The following is a 15,235-nucleotide window of genomic DNA, read 5'->3' on the forward strand; positions in this document are numbered from 1 at the left end:
TATTAATGGATGAGTTAGTAGTTGTTGTTCTTGTTTCTTTAGTACCTTCGGTGGTTCCTATACTTGTTATGCTCCTTGGACTATTTACAAGTGTTATTCAAGCTCTAATTTTTGTAGCCTATATTATTGCTTTGGTCTTGTAATCTTGTTTCCTCATCTCATTCTCTTTTCAGGTACTGGAGCTGGGGATTTTGGTTCACTCTGTGATCATAGGGATTACAATAGGGGTTTCTTCAAGCCCAAGTGTAGTAAAGCCTCTGTTTGCAGCCCTGACTTTCCACCAGTTCTTTGAAGGAACAGGACTGGGTGGCGCCATTGCTCAGGTATTGTACATATTCTTAATTTGATTGGCTTCTCAGCCCATTTTTAAGACTCAATCTAATTAACAATGGCTTCCCTTTGTGGCATTGATTCTTGTTTAAATAGGCAAGATTGAAAACCAGAAGTATAGCATTGATGGGTCTGTTCTTCTCCCTTACAACTCCAATTGGGGTCATTATCGGTATCGGAATAATGAACATTTACAGTGACAGTAGCCCAACATCTCTCATAGTTGAAGGGGTTCTGGATTCTGCAGCAGCTGGTATCTTGATTTACATGTCCCTTGTGGATCTACTTGCAGCTGATTTTATGAACTCCAAAATGCAAACCAACGTTAAGCTTCAGGCTGGAGCATGTGTTTCCCTTCTTGTGGGGGCAGGTTGTATGTCTGTGTTGGCAATATGGGCTTGATCAACTATTGTTTTTTGGGGGATTTTCTGTAAATTTTTCTCTCCCCACTCAAAGGTTAATAGCTTTTCAAGGTTTTGTATTCCTATCTATACACTATCAAATAATACTGTGCTGAGCATTGGCATATAATCATTATCAAATTTGTGTTCTATGGAATGACTTCAATTTCAAGTAAGGAAATGGATCTATATGCTGCCCACTTATATTGGCATTTTACATGCCTAGTGCGGAAACAAATTAAGTAGTCCAAATGAAATTAACGTTGTATTTGCGCATGATTTCTTTGTATTCCTATTTTTAGCTTTCCATTGTCCAAGGTTGTTTCTGTTATTAGTCTTTTTCTTCTTAAATTTTTTTGGGGGTGGTGGGGAAGAGACACAAACTTTTGATTCACAAAAAAAAAATAAAAAATAAAAAATTATGTACATCATATCATCCAAGAAAGGTGAGTAGCTAGAAGTTGATCAATTTGTCTTCGTCTATCTTGCAAGAAATGATTGGTTTGTTCATTTTTTCTCTGGATACCAATTGGGCGGTGAAATTCCATGTGAAGAAGGTAACTCCTCTCCCCACATGGGTAGCTTTTCCGGACTCGTTCTCTTTGATGGGTATCCTGATTTCATACCTCGTCCTTTGTTTCCATGACTGAGTCAATTGGGCCAGGCAGTATGTGTCCTGACTCAAAGGAGCAATTGCAACTATCTCTCATTGCTAAAGTCCATTAGCGCTCTGACCTTTTCTGGACTTCGGCTGCCATCACCAGTCCATCTCTTGATTCTTCCATCGGCATTGTCAACTTAACTTCCTCCACGAGTAGCAATCGATTCAACCATTGCACCCCAAGCACAAAGGGCTTCTGACACCTAGTTCCAACCACAATGAGTCACAAATCCACCCACCGATTCTCGACTCAGTATAATCGCTTGAGAGAAGTAGGGATGTCAGCAGATAGCTGGAATTTGCATCCGTATCCACTTGGGGGTATTTGTATCTAGTCAAAAGGTATTCGAATTCAAATCCAAATTATTCAGAAAATAATAATTGGATCCAATTAGATAATCAATTAATGATTTTGAGGGTTCTTGAAGTTTAGATAGATTCTAGAAAATGAGGGAAGAGAGCTAAAACAAATTAGAAAAATAGATTAAGGGCAAATTGTATTCATTGGGGCAAGGAAGATCCGGATACACAAATCAATGAATAAATAGATAGTAAAAAATTCGAATTCAATCTGCATCCATATTTGATCAAGGAATATCCGAATCTGATCACATCTGTTCCATATTTGATCTCACCATAAGTCCCTCCTCTTTGTCTGGTCCAAAAAACCATCAGGGAGCATGGTCTCCAAATCCGGTTTTCAATTGGTAATAAAAACCACCTGATCTTATTGGTATTGGTGGACTACCCACCACCCACAAGAATTGGTGTCCACTTCCCTCTAACCAACAGCAATCTCCTTCAATTGTACCGTAGAAAACACCCACAAACTATCGAAGCACAAAAACAGAACATTGCAAGGATTTTTACATGGTCCAAAAAGATACATATGTCCACAAAGAGATGAGAGTTGTTTTCACTATCAATGGAAAAAAGGGTTACAAGTTTTCTTCTTCACGCCTCTCTATATTTACAAAGAGTTCTCATAATACTAATAACTTCCTTCACTAACAATTTATATGAAAAAACAAAGAGATACAATTTCTTGAATCACCTCAATGTAAACTCTATAAAATGTCCCCAAGACCTCCAGCCACCACCGAGCCCCTACATGGACTCCTGCAAGCCTCAAGCTCTATGGGTTCTTAATGGCCCTCAGAGATAGCCCACAGGGCCACAGGCCCACAACCCAGTCCAATCTCTTGTACAATAACACTATCAGAATATTAATTGTCTCTCCCTCACACATGATCACACCCTTCCTTCTTTCTTAAAAATAAAACAAAAAAAAAGGTAGAGGAAGAGAGAGGGAGGGATCTATATCTTTTGTGGATTCACTTTTGTTTGAAGTTTCATGAATCCTTTCCTTTTTGGAAAGTTTAAATTTTTAAGGATACATCATCGATCACAATTTTGAAAGTAGAAGAAAGTTTGATCATCCTACTTTTAAGGATATCATCAATGACAATTTTGAAAGTTTGATCTTTTGGATCAAAAGTTTGCTTTAAATTAAAAGGAAAATAGAAAAAAGAACAGTACCCAATTGAGCGCTCTTGTGTCCGAATACAAAAAAGCTGAAATGACCACCTCACGTACCCTCACAATTTGGATGCCTGTATATGCGTTCTCATTAGTCACCACACTAGCACAGGTCTACATGTCCATTTGGCAAATTCTAGTGAGAGTGTGCTGAGCCATGCTCCCCATACTTTATATTATTTTTTGACACACTTAAAGGCATTTCATTGGTTCGTGAATGAAATTAAACCGGTAATATGGATTGAGAATCTTCTATCACATGGGTTCAATCATGTTCTTTCTCATTGAAGTGTTCATCGTCCTCACCGCAACATCACTGGACCATCTTAAATTGGTACGTACCATGTTACAGATTCAATTCAAGTCTGTTATTAAAATTACTCAATGATCTGTATATTGGTTGATTAGTGAATTTAAAGTACCTAGATTTGATATCCAATCTCATTCAATTCACAACATTTGATTCATTAAGTTTGGGAGTTCTTTTTTTTTTTTTGGTACAAATTAAGTTTGGTATTTCAATTATGAAGTATGTGTATTCATTTATCCTAGTAAGAGGCCTCAATTGATTGAGTCCAACCATGTTGGCAGCTGAAGATGTCAGATTAAAAATTGGGAATTAATCCCTGTGCATGTTAGATCAATTGAAACAATTCAACCAAAGAAGGGTTATATGGTACCTTGAAATCCATAAGCGCAAGTCCTTCCAAGGAATACAGTACTTGGAACACTGGAGACACCATTGATGTATATATGATGGTTGCAATGGAGGAACTGAGTTTGGAAAACGCCAATTGTTATGCAGACTGGGTTCAAGCACCAAATAACATTCAAAACCTTATCACAACTTGATGGGGTCGTTACATGGGGAATCTAAGCAAGAACGAGCACAAGGATCCATGCAAAAAGATTAACGTGTTATGACTAATTATAATAACTGCCGATTGTCAACTTGACACATCACTGCATATCAACCACATGCTTGTAAACGACAGACTATAATAAGGTATCGAATGTCTATCTGACGTACCATATAGATGGGTCAAGCCAAAACGTCCTATATGCATTATATCCACCCCTAAGACAATTTATCACCCAACCTACTTTTATGAAATGAGAATTAAAATGACGAATTCTTGATAGCCTGGCTAAGCATGAAAGTAACAACTCGAACACACAACTCCGCATTAAAAACCCGAAGGCCAATGAAATAAGACTGAAATCCTATGATAGGGCACTCTAATTTCTTCAAAGTAACAGCATTGGAGGCACGACCCGGCCAATTAAGACCAGGAATGCATCACCGACAAAAGGGACAAGATAACCAGTACACCCTATGAGACGGACCGATCGATCCATTCCAAAATACAACTACAAGCATTTTAACTGCAACAACTTCAATTAGACAGAATTTACCACCCGATTGAGGCTCAAGCATGATATGTTGAATAATAGGCTAGGCTGGTCTCGTATTTTCCTTGACAGGCTTTTTCAATTTTTTGTGGACTAGTGTGATTATTCTATAGCCAAGTGTTGGATTGTGAATTGACAAGATTTCTGATGCATTTTATTTTTGGATGTGCGATCAAACGCTATTAGGTCAGACAAGACCCACTGAGAGGATCACAAAAAACCCCAAAGGGAGCGACACTTACTATTGCAATACTGACTATTACTACTATTAATTATCTTCCTTGCACATTAAGCTACAAACTCATTCCGAATATTTACGATAAGAACAATGTGATTTCGTGTTAATAACCGAAGTTCACCAAAGGATGATGATGCTTCATCAAGAGTCAAGACTCAAGACCCTTTGATAGTTTGATAGTTTGATAGTTTGACAGTTAGAGTGTCTTTATTTTCCGGATTTAATAAATTGAAAGGCTAACCTCGCAATCCAATGTCACTTTTTTTTTTTTTTTTGCTGGCACACAATCCCATATAACAACTCCGAGAAGATATGTTTTTTTTTTCACCAACCCCCAATTATTTAAGTTCATAATCAAAGAGATGGTTGGACATAGTGTGGAATATTTTTTTATTTTGGTGGAGGTGTGGAGTTAATATATCAAGCTATAAACGACATTCAAGCGTGTGACCAAATAATAAGATTATGTAAACTTATTTAAAAGATATGAAGGGCAAAGGTGTCAATTGATCGGGTTTATTTGGTTCTTGTCAATTTCAGGTTTTTCATTTTTTTCACCCATTTAAGTAATAGGACTTTTATACCAAGACATGAACATGTTTCTATTCAATCGATTTGTTTTTTTGTTTATAATTGGATAAATAAGGAATTAAACATGTTAATGGACTAATTGTTAAAAAGTTTTTAAATGAATTATAATTGGACTAAATAGACTTAAACAAGCTTATTGAGCTATAAACTGTCAAATAGCGATTGATCATAGTGTTCGATTTGGAAAATACCTCTGATCAAGATTGCCCGATTATTAATCATCGATGCTTGAACCCGACATATTAATTATTCGAGCCAATCTCAGGCTTCAATTGATTGATTCTAATTGGGCCTACCCTATGGGTAGGGGTCCAACTTAGGACATTAGAGTTGTCAAAACCTAGCCCAAACCAATACAATCAATCGAAACTGACCGATAAAATCTGAATCAAACCAAACCGATCCTTATTGAATTAGTTTTGGACTAAGGTATGTTGGGACCAGCAGAAAAATCGGTCCAAACTGAACCACCCAATAAATCAAATTGAAACCAAATTGAATAAAACCGATAAAAAAATAAATGATTATGAGATTAGAAATTGGTGAATTGACTATCTATTTTTTACAATATTAGTGAGAAAATTTTTTATTGTAAAGGGAATTGCTACAAATCATTGAATATTAGGTTATGAATAGAGAAATTGATTTGTTAATTGTAATAATGCTTCCATTGATTTCTTTGTTCACTGTACAAACTAGTTGGATTGTTAAATGAATGATTGGATAATGGGGTTCATTTTGTGATTTTAATATTAATTATCTTCTTAGTAATTTGTTATCCATTGGTTTTAATATTAGTTATCTTTCTCTTACACCGATAAACCATGATTTAATCATAAATTTAAAGTGTTTTTTTCATCAAATCTTGTCAATATAAGTTATGAATGTAAGATTTTATTATGGTTCAAGTCCAATAATGAACCAATTTAAACCGATATTAACCTGATATTAAAAAACTGAAATAAATCGAAACCAAATCAGATCGAAACTGGAACCAACCAAAAACCAAAATTCCTTAACATTGGTTTTGATCTCCCTCATTCCTAAACCGAAACCGATTCAACTCGATCGAAACCAAACCGAACCCACCAATTGACACCCCTATAGGACACCCTAATTAAGGAGAATCTAACTATTAAAATACTAAGTTCAGCACATGCTATGCATGTATATCATGTATTCATTATTAGAAAATTTGTTTAGTGTGGTTTCTTTTTTATCATTCATTTCTTAGTAACCATTAAATAGTTCACAAAATGTCATATGACCGTGCATTAATGGTACGAAGGCAGGCATATGTGACATAAGGTGTCCTACTCAACGGTAAAATTTCAGCATAAAATAAAATAAGAAAAGACCTCCAACTCTAGGTTCAAAATTTTTTAAATATTATGAAATTACTAATTTGGAATTGAGACAACTCAATCATATAAATGGGTTTATAAGTTGAACGAACCCAAGATCTTTTCTTTGGCAAGAAACCCAAGATTATATCAGGTTACATTGAATCTTTTTCATAATTGATGTGGGAATAGCCTTTTATATGACTAATATAGAATTGAAACATATCATCATGTCTTTAAATCAATTTCTATAATAATCCATTAATTCTGGATAAGTAACCTTTTATAAGTGGCGTTACTCTGTCCCAAGGTCTCTGCCTTGTGGCTGATAGCCGTTTCCTATGGATTTCACTATAACACTAAGGCTCCGTTTGGTATTGTTCTAAAAAAACATTTCTGGAGTTTTTTCGTTTTATTGGAACGAAAAAACAGAATCTTCTGTTTGGTGCACTTATGATCTGTTTCTGTTTTTTTGGAACAAAAAGTGAAAAAAAAAAACTGAAAAAACGAGATTGGATGGAACTCCATTTTGGAAATGGAGTTCCGTCTTCCCAGTTTCGTTCCATTTTACAAAAAAAAAAAAATATCGTTTCCGATAAAAATCTGAAATTTTGAAATACCATTTTTTCGTTTAAAAACTGCATTTTGACACAGAAACTGAAATTTTCGTTTTTGACACGAAACGGCGTTTCTGGAACAGAAACGATACCAAATGGAGCCTAAGTCATCCCTTCCATGTGAGAGTTGGGACCGAGGGTTGATTGTTTGGATACCACTGATATAATCCTTGAGGGAATTCAACTCCATAAATCAGCTTGTAAAATAAGAGAACTCAAAATTATATCAACCCAAACCAAAAAATTCCTTTCTTAATCGATGTGAGATCAATCTCTCATATGACTGATATAAGATTGTAACACTAAACTAAGGTGAACTAACATGGGATAGGTAATAGGTTATGAACCAATCATGAATGTCAAGTTAGATGTGTTCATTTTCATAAATCCTATAAGAAAAAAAAAAATCTTAGAAATTTCAGAATGTAGAATTCGCCTCTTAAATTTATAGCCATTGGCACAAATTCAATCCTATTACGAATTGGGTATTCAAATTTGGATTTAAACCTTATTATTATTATTATTGAGAATATTTCATAAGGTACTTGGGTATATTGAATAATGTAGACATACAAATGTACAAAGAGAAATATATTGAATAATGTAGACATACAGATGTACAAAGAGAAATTTAGGTAAATTTGTGAATAGTTTATGATACATCTAGATAGAGAATTAATAGACCAAAATCCCAATCAACTTGAAGTATTTGAGCAAACTTGCATCTTTTTTAGAGTTAATGGATAATTTGCGAAGAGAGCAGACCTTGGTGCAATGATAAAGTTGTTTCATTGTGATCTAATGGCCGTGGGTTCAAGTTAAAAACAAACCATCGACAAATTAGGGGTAAGGCTATATATGTTATGACGCTTTGTAAATCCTACAATGGCAAAAACCTCATGCATTGGTACGTCCTTTAATGAATAATTTGCAAGTCAGAAAAAAAAATTAATTCAATCAGAAAATATTTTAGAAAGAGAAGTAAGTCCAATAGTGAACAACCAATGACTGGAGGGCTGGAATAGAAGTTCACGAATGATTAGAAACAACAATAATTTGGCTTCAAAATATTTTGGAATATGTGCAAAACCTTAGTAGAAAAATAAATTTTTTAAAGAAGTTGGGTTAGTAGTACAAGATTTAGGGGTTTGGTGAACCACAACCCAGCTAACCACGGGTAAAATTGTCAGCATATAGTGATCTACTGCTCTGGAATCTCAATCCAGCTGCAAGTTCAGGTTGGGTTGACCCAACCAGGGGCCAGCCCATAATCACTGTTCTTTAAAGCCTTGACAGTGTACACTGACCAATAGGGTCATTTCCATAATGAAGTGGGCCGGGCTTAGGTTGGAATCAGGTACAAGGGATTGGCCGGAACAGTAAAGAAAAGAAAAGACTTGACACAGATGGCGGTCCAACCGGAAATGTGGTTACTCACCCGGCCGGTTCTTCCATTTCAATGAAACCTTTTCACGATACGAAGTAGTCAAATTTCACGGCCAGGGATCTTCAGACTGTGTTCAATTTTCCCAACACAGGGGGACCCACTTGCCTAATAGCCACGTTTCACCCAATAATGCATGCCACGTGTTCAAGAACATCGAGGACTCGGGCTCTCAACTGACACCACTGAGGCATAGCAACCTGCATTTAATTTCTGCTACTGTTATAGCCTTGAATTCCTTCACTTGTTTTCTGAATTGTTGCTGAGTGGATATAGTGTAGATTTCCCTTCCTATCTGTATTTTTTTTTCTCTGTCTCACATTACTGGAATCGATGGAACCCATTTCATAGATCTGATTATTCGTAGTTTCTGTTTCTTCTGTGCTCTTACCGGTTGAGAAAAGCTTGTTTTGATCTTGTTTCAGGCTCTCATTGTGATTCTGGTGATGGGTTTCTGGTTTCTTTTTCGTTTGAAGCATCGATCATCTCGAAGCTGATCTGGGTTTTACTTTGGATCCCATGTTCTTCAAGCTTTTCTAAGTTCAGAGCTTTGATAAGCCCGAGGGAAAGATCCCAAAAAGAATTGATTCTTTTTATTTGATCTGTTCTTCTTTAATAATAGGAAGTTAAAAGATAAAAATTAAAGATTTTTCTAGTCTGCAACATCTGATTTCAGTTCCACGTGAAATTCACTCTTGTCTGTCCGTGAGTTTTGCGAGCAAAAAAACTCGAGAAACAATGTAGGATCAGTATCCTCCACTGATGAATTAGAGCTTCCCCGCTGGAGCTCTCTCTCGCTCTTGTGCTTAAATGGTAGATGAGATCTAGGGTTTTTGGGATGATTCGAGAGCAGAGTTGGTGATCGTTCGTCGCTCAATGTGTGTCTCGGTTTGTTTGAAGCTGTCTTACAGATGGGGAAAAGGGGTTGATACTCGATAGAGACAGGTTTGGTGGGTTTTTAATGGAGATGGTTTACCGTGTTGATCGGTTTAAGGAATGCTAGAGGGGCAATAGTGAAAGAGATCTTGTCTGAGGAAAGTTTTAGATCTGATGGGTTTTAATCAAGAAAGCGATCAAGAAAATAAAACAAACACAGGGTAGAGAGTGAGAGAAACAGAAGATTAGAAGATTTGAAGATGTGAAGCCAAAATTTTCAATTAAAGATAAAGAAGAAGAAGAAGATCAGAGAAGGGTATTATAGATTAAAGCTCCATTGTCCATTTATTAAATTCTTATTATACTTCTCTGCAGCGACATTATCACGTTTTCAATGGGGCCTCTTCTCCATCAAAGGTACTTCTTGCTCTTCTATTCTATCTTCTTTGTCACTTCTCTTCCCTTCGCACGATCAGGCGATGCAGAGGCACTTTTAGCTTTAAAATCCTCCATTGATCCTTCAAACTCACTTCCATGGCCACAAGGATCCGATTTCTGCCAATGGCAAGGGATCAAACAATGCATGAGCGGAAGAGTCATAAAACTCGTTGTAGAATACTTCAACCTAAGCGGAACCCTAGACGAGAAGAGCTTAAACCAGCTCGATCAGCTACGCGTGTTGAGCTTCAAAGCAAACTCGATCTCCGGCGAAATCCCCAGCCTCTCTGGTCTCGTCAGTCTCAAGTCACTCTTCCTCAACGACAACCAATTCTCCGGTTTCTTCCCGAGCTCCATTACAAGTCTTCACCGTGTAAAAGTCATTGTTTTGTCCGGAAACAAAATCTCCGGTAAGATTCCGTCATCATTGCTCAAACTCCGGCGACTTTACGTTCTTTACTTACAAGACAATCGATTCACCGGGACAATCCCTCCTCTGAATCAAACTAGTCTCAGATTTTTCAATGTGTCAAACAATCAACTCTCTGGTGAAATACCCAGTACCCCTGTTCTCATTCAATTCAATTCTTCATCTTTCTCCCATAACCTAAACCTCTGCGGCGAACAGATAGGGAATCCCTGCATCAATCATGGCCCCCCTGCTCCTATTAGCCCAGTTCCCTCTTCTTCTTCAAAACATAGTCGAAGAGCGAAGCTGATCAAGATCATAGCAGGAACGATTGGTGGGTTTGTGTTGTTATTGATCTTCTTGTGTTTATTATGGATTATTTGCAAGAGTTGCAGAAGAAGAAGAAAGTCACGTGAGGTGAGAAGAAGCAAAGAAGTGGGCATTGAAACAGGGGAAAGAGGAGAGCCCTCTGGTGGTGCCGCTCCCAGTGGCAGGGACAGTAATAATGGGAGAAAACAAGGTGGGTTTTCATGGGAAGGAGAGGGGCTAGGGAGTTTGGTGTTCCTTGGAGCAGGGGATCAACAAATGACGTATACGTTAGAGGATCTTCTTAAGGCTTCGGCTGAGACACTTGGGAGAGGTAGTATAGGGAGTACGTATAAGGCTGTGATGGAATCTGGTTTCATTGTGACGGTGAAGAGGTTGAAAGATTCCAAATATCCGAGGATGGAAGAGTTTCGGCGACAGATGGACATGATCGGACGGCTCCGGCATCCTAATCTGGTCCCACTTAGGGCTTATTTTCAGGCTAAGGAAGAGCGTCTTCTGGTCTATGATTACTTCCCCAATGGCAGCTTATTCTCCCTGATACATGGTAACATATCTCTCTCTCTCTCTCTCTCTCTCTATCTTTTTTTTCCTATTAAATCTGGACCGTTCATTTTGCTGACCATTCTATTGATCTGGACCGCTGGGACTGTCAAGGGTCAAACCTTTGAGCCGGAATGGTCGGTGGGTCTTGCGAGGGATTAGAAGTTGAATGGTTGAGTTTAGCTGGTCTGACAGGACAGGGTTTATTACTATATCCGTTTGTTTTGTTTGTTTTGATTAGGGTGGGACCCAGTGGGCAGAAGAGGCCTGCGGGGAAGCAGGATTTCTTTTTTTTTGTTTTATAATAGCCCAATCATTTCCTTCCACGTGAAAAACCCAAATGACCTTTTTGACCTTTTGCCATGTGGCATTCTAGGAGTGGATAGGATTTGCCACATGTGGGAAGGAAGTGACCCTGACAAAGTACAGTGTGGGACCCATTTATAGCTGGATGAAGCAGCTTTTTTGCATTATGGGGAGGCATGCAGCTAATTTAGGTACAAGCCCAATTATAAGTGGGCCATGTGTGGATAATATGTTATTGGGACGGTTGTGATGTCCTCTGAGGGCACGGAGGGATGGCTGAGTAGTTGGACGTTGGAGGACGTGTTTACCATAAAGAATACCCTTTTTGTGTGGTTCTCTTTAGTTTAGGCCCATCGCCATCATATTTGAATTCACGAACTACTCGTGCTGTTCATTAAATCAACAGCTTAAGTTGGTTGACTGGAAGTTCCAAGGCCCATTAAAATACTCTCTCCCGTTACCAAACCTGCACTCATTGGGCTTTCTCCTTCTGGAAACCTAAAAGCCAACTTTCAGGTCGGCAAAGAGTAGTGGATCCAATGAGATTTCACGTGATAGCATCTTTCCCACACAATAAGCTCATAAGCCACCCCACCCACAGTTTCTTGGCTTAGATGGGCTTAGCCTGAGTCCTCAACCCTGACCCAGTTCGATCCTGATTTAGGGTCAGAAATTCTCAACCATAACCCATTTTTGGAGTCATGGAATCTCAGCCTAGGTCATATTCGGATTCAGGGTTGACTCAGGCCGACGAGAACAATCTCTTGTGATTGCTTGTGAGATCTTTCGTTTTCCTGAGGGTCCCAGTGTTTGCCTAGAAAAATTCTGCTCATCCCTAGCATGGAAAGACCAATATGGAGCATCCATATAAATCAAATAGACCTTGTCACCCGACACTTGGTTTCTCTATCCGTCGCCCTCTATGTGATGTGCAAGGAATATTTTGGGATCCTTCAAATTTGTCTCTCCTCAAGATGAATCCTTGATGATTCAAATATATCTAGGTCTCTATAAAGTTACTTTAGAGATGGATCCTTGTCAAAAACAAAAAAGGGAAAACCTTTAAGAGATGGATCTACTACTTTTTCCATTTGGACCTGCAAACTAGCCACAGAATTGCTACCTTGTCCATCTCTAGCTAGCTAGCTATTCAACATTCATGACTACTGACAGCTAGTCACATTGGTACAATTCAATTTTAACCACTTAAAATTTTCAAAAACTTTCGTCTTATACTCTCCTTCATCTTTCAATTTTTTTTTTTTTAAACCTTTTAGATGCTCAAGTGGGTTTACATTCTAATAAAATTTTACTTGTGAGATTGGTGTGATGTCTTCTATCACGTGGGCCATGAACATTAGTTTAGCCTAGGGCAGTTTCGGCTTGAGCAAGCGCCTAGGGGAGGAGGATGTGGGATGAAACCCTGTCATATTTGGGTGAGTGAATGTGTTGTGTGCAGGACCAGGTGGCCATTGGATCTATTAGCGCCTACTAGGCTGGCCAATGTGCTCAGTAGGGTAAAAAAAAAAAAAAAAAAAACTTCTTTCATATGTGCCCATTCTTGTATTGCCATGTGGTAGTTGGGGATGCCAATTCATCACGAAGTCCTTCCCTTTATGGAGAAAAATATACATGCATTTGGAGCCTTTAGGTTACCATAGTTTAGAATATATATATCATCGGTTAGTAGGGTCAAAAATTGACAGACGAATTATTATTATGACCTTTTGTGATATTGCACTTTGAATAAATAATCACTGGATACTGCATGTGGATAGGTTAATCAATTTTTTTTGCTAATGAGCCTAATATATCTAGATTACCCAAGTATAGATCAGATCATTCATTTTGTTGTTTTATTATTATTGATAATGGATTTTGGGGGTAATGTTAATTATCTGAGATATAAGTATACATTTTATTTTTCTCTTTACATTTTCTTATCTCATCAGATTTATGAAAGTTGTCCGTGGAAAATTATAAATTTCCACAGTTGTTGCTGATCAATCTTTTCTAGATTCACTACTATTAATTTTCTCATTTTCTTCATCTTGTTTCTCAAGATTTTTATCAGAATTAGACTTTGGTGCCGACTGATCAAGGATAAATCTTGAATTAGACCTTGATTTTGACTCATCAAAACTAAATCTTGGGAAAGAACTTGTCCAATTATTCTGATTGGATGATTCACCCTTAAGTAAAGAAAAGCTTTTTCTGAAATAAAGATTTTTTTCCTGAAGCCATAATTTCTATTGGCTTATGAAGTTCCTCATTGTCTTGAGTGAACTCACTAATGAACCATTCTGTTGGGATTGACAAATCTTTCGGATTAATCAACCTTGGTTGTATTGCAGAATCAAAATTACGTGGTTCATATAACTCAACAAATCCTTTTTCTAAGGATTTTTGTTTGATTGATGTTTGTGTTGTTTTAGTTAGCTCAATGATTATCTTCCTATGAACTGCAACATCAAAAGAATCAGACTGTAGGTTTAAATCCTTTATCATAATTTTGATTATACCAACCTGTTCTATGTTGGGATCATAAATTGCTATTTGCTGATAGAAAAAGATAATTCTTCTTCATGGATTGAGAAATTAGAAGATGCTGTGTTTGGAAGGTAAAAAAATTGTTCATCCAGAGGTTTCAGATACTTTAGTCTTAAATCATATTATGTTTAGTAGTTTTATTTGAAACATATCTTCTAATTTGAGCTTTGACCATTTTAGTTCCATGTACAGGTTCAAGACCATCAAGTGGTGGGAAGCCTCTTCACTGGACATCTTGCCTCAAAATTGCAGAGGACTTAGCAACAGGGTTGGTTTACATCCATCAAACTCCTGGGATGATGCATGGGAACTTGAAATCCTCCAATGTCTTATTAGGATCAGAATTTGAGTCTTGTCTCACTGACTATGGGCTCATGTCATTCAGAGATCCTGAATCAGTTGAAGAACCAAGTACTTCTTCCCTCTTTTACAGATCTCCTGAATGCAGGGATCCATGGAAACCTTTAACCCAACAATCTGATGTCTACAGCTATGGTGTCCTCCTATTGGAACTCCTAACAGGAAAAACTCCCTTCCAAGACCTTGTACAGGAACATGGGGCTGAAATTCCACGGTGGGTTCGTTCAGTCCGGGAAGAGGAGACAGAATCTGGGGATGACCCTCCATCAGGGAATGAGACATCAGAAGAGAAACTTGGGACCCTTTTAAATATTGCAATGGCTTGTGTGTCACTTAATCCTGAAAGCCGGCCGGCAATGAGGGATGTGTTAAGAATGGTAAGAGATGCAAGGGCTGAAGCTCAGGTGTCTTCAAATAGCAGTGATCATTCTCCAGGGAGGTGGTCGGATACAGTACAGAGCTTGCCAAGGGAAGAAGAACATTTGAACATATGAGAGATTACTGGATTGGGCAGGACTGAGGTACCTGTCTAATTCTTCTTTGTTTTTTTCATTTTCAATTCTTCCAAGAGCCATTGTAGATTGTGGTGGTGTAAAGCTTTTGGGCAGTTTCATTGCTGTTGAAGAAGAAGATATGATTAGTTTTAATTATTTCTGTTCTTTTTCTTAATTTTCTCCTTTCATCAGGGATGGGTTTTGATTTGGTGGTTCTGGTGGTCAATTGTATTCAAAAGTTGAACAAAGTATGAAGATGGTTCCCCTCTCTTATCTCAAAAGGAGGGAATCATTTTGAATATTATAAATTTTCCTCTGCAGAATCATTAATCTCTCTCTCTCTCTCTCTCTCTCT

At 37.6% G+C, this 15,235-nt stretch overlaps 2 protein-coding genes across 2 annotated transcripts in view; both read left to right on the forward strand.

Moving 5' to 3' along the window:
- LOC122078314 (zinc transporter 5-like) overlaps nt 1-856 on the forward strand; it is a 2,153-nt gene extending 1,297 nt beyond the window's left edge. The window contains exons 2-3 of the mRNA XM_042644243.1: nt 174-323; nt 427-856. Of these exons, the coding sequence (XP_042500177.1) occupies nt 174-323; nt 427-732 (456 nt within the window). The 3' untranslated portion in view covers nt 733-856. The remainder of the gene's footprint in view (nt 1-173; nt 324-426) is intronic.
- Nucleotides 857-8,812: 7,956 nt separating this feature from the next.
- LOC122080078 (inactive leucine-rich repeat receptor-like serine/threonine-protein kinase At1g60630) lies at nt 8,813-15,206 on the forward strand. The gene is made up of 2 exons (XM_042646956.1): nt 8,813-11,174; nt 14,219-15,206. Exons 1-2 carry the CDS (start codon nt 9,848-9,850, stop codon nt 14,878-14,880), a joined length of 1,989 nt encoding a protein of 662 aa, XP_042502890.1. The 5' UTR covers nt 8,813-9,847; the 3' UTR covers nt 14,881-15,206.
- Nucleotides 15,207-15,235: the final 29 nt, after the last annotated feature.

The sequence above is a fragment of the Macadamia integrifolia genome, chromosome 5 (genome assembly GCF_013358625.1).
Source record: "Macadamia integrifolia cultivar HAES 741 chromosome 5, SCU_Mint_v3, whole genome shotgun sequence".
NCBI lineage: Eukaryota > Viridiplantae > Streptophyta > Magnoliopsida > Proteales > Proteaceae > Macadamia > Macadamia integrifolia.

Coding starts and splice junctions, on each gene's coding strand:
- LOC122080078 (XM_042646956.1), top strand. CDS start 9,848: ATGGGGCCTCTTCTCCATCAAAGGTACTTCTTGCTCTTCTATTCTATC. Junction 11,175..14,218: donor CTTATTCTCCCTGATACATG/GTAACATATCTC, acceptor TTCCATGTACAG/GTTCAAGACCATCAAGTGGT.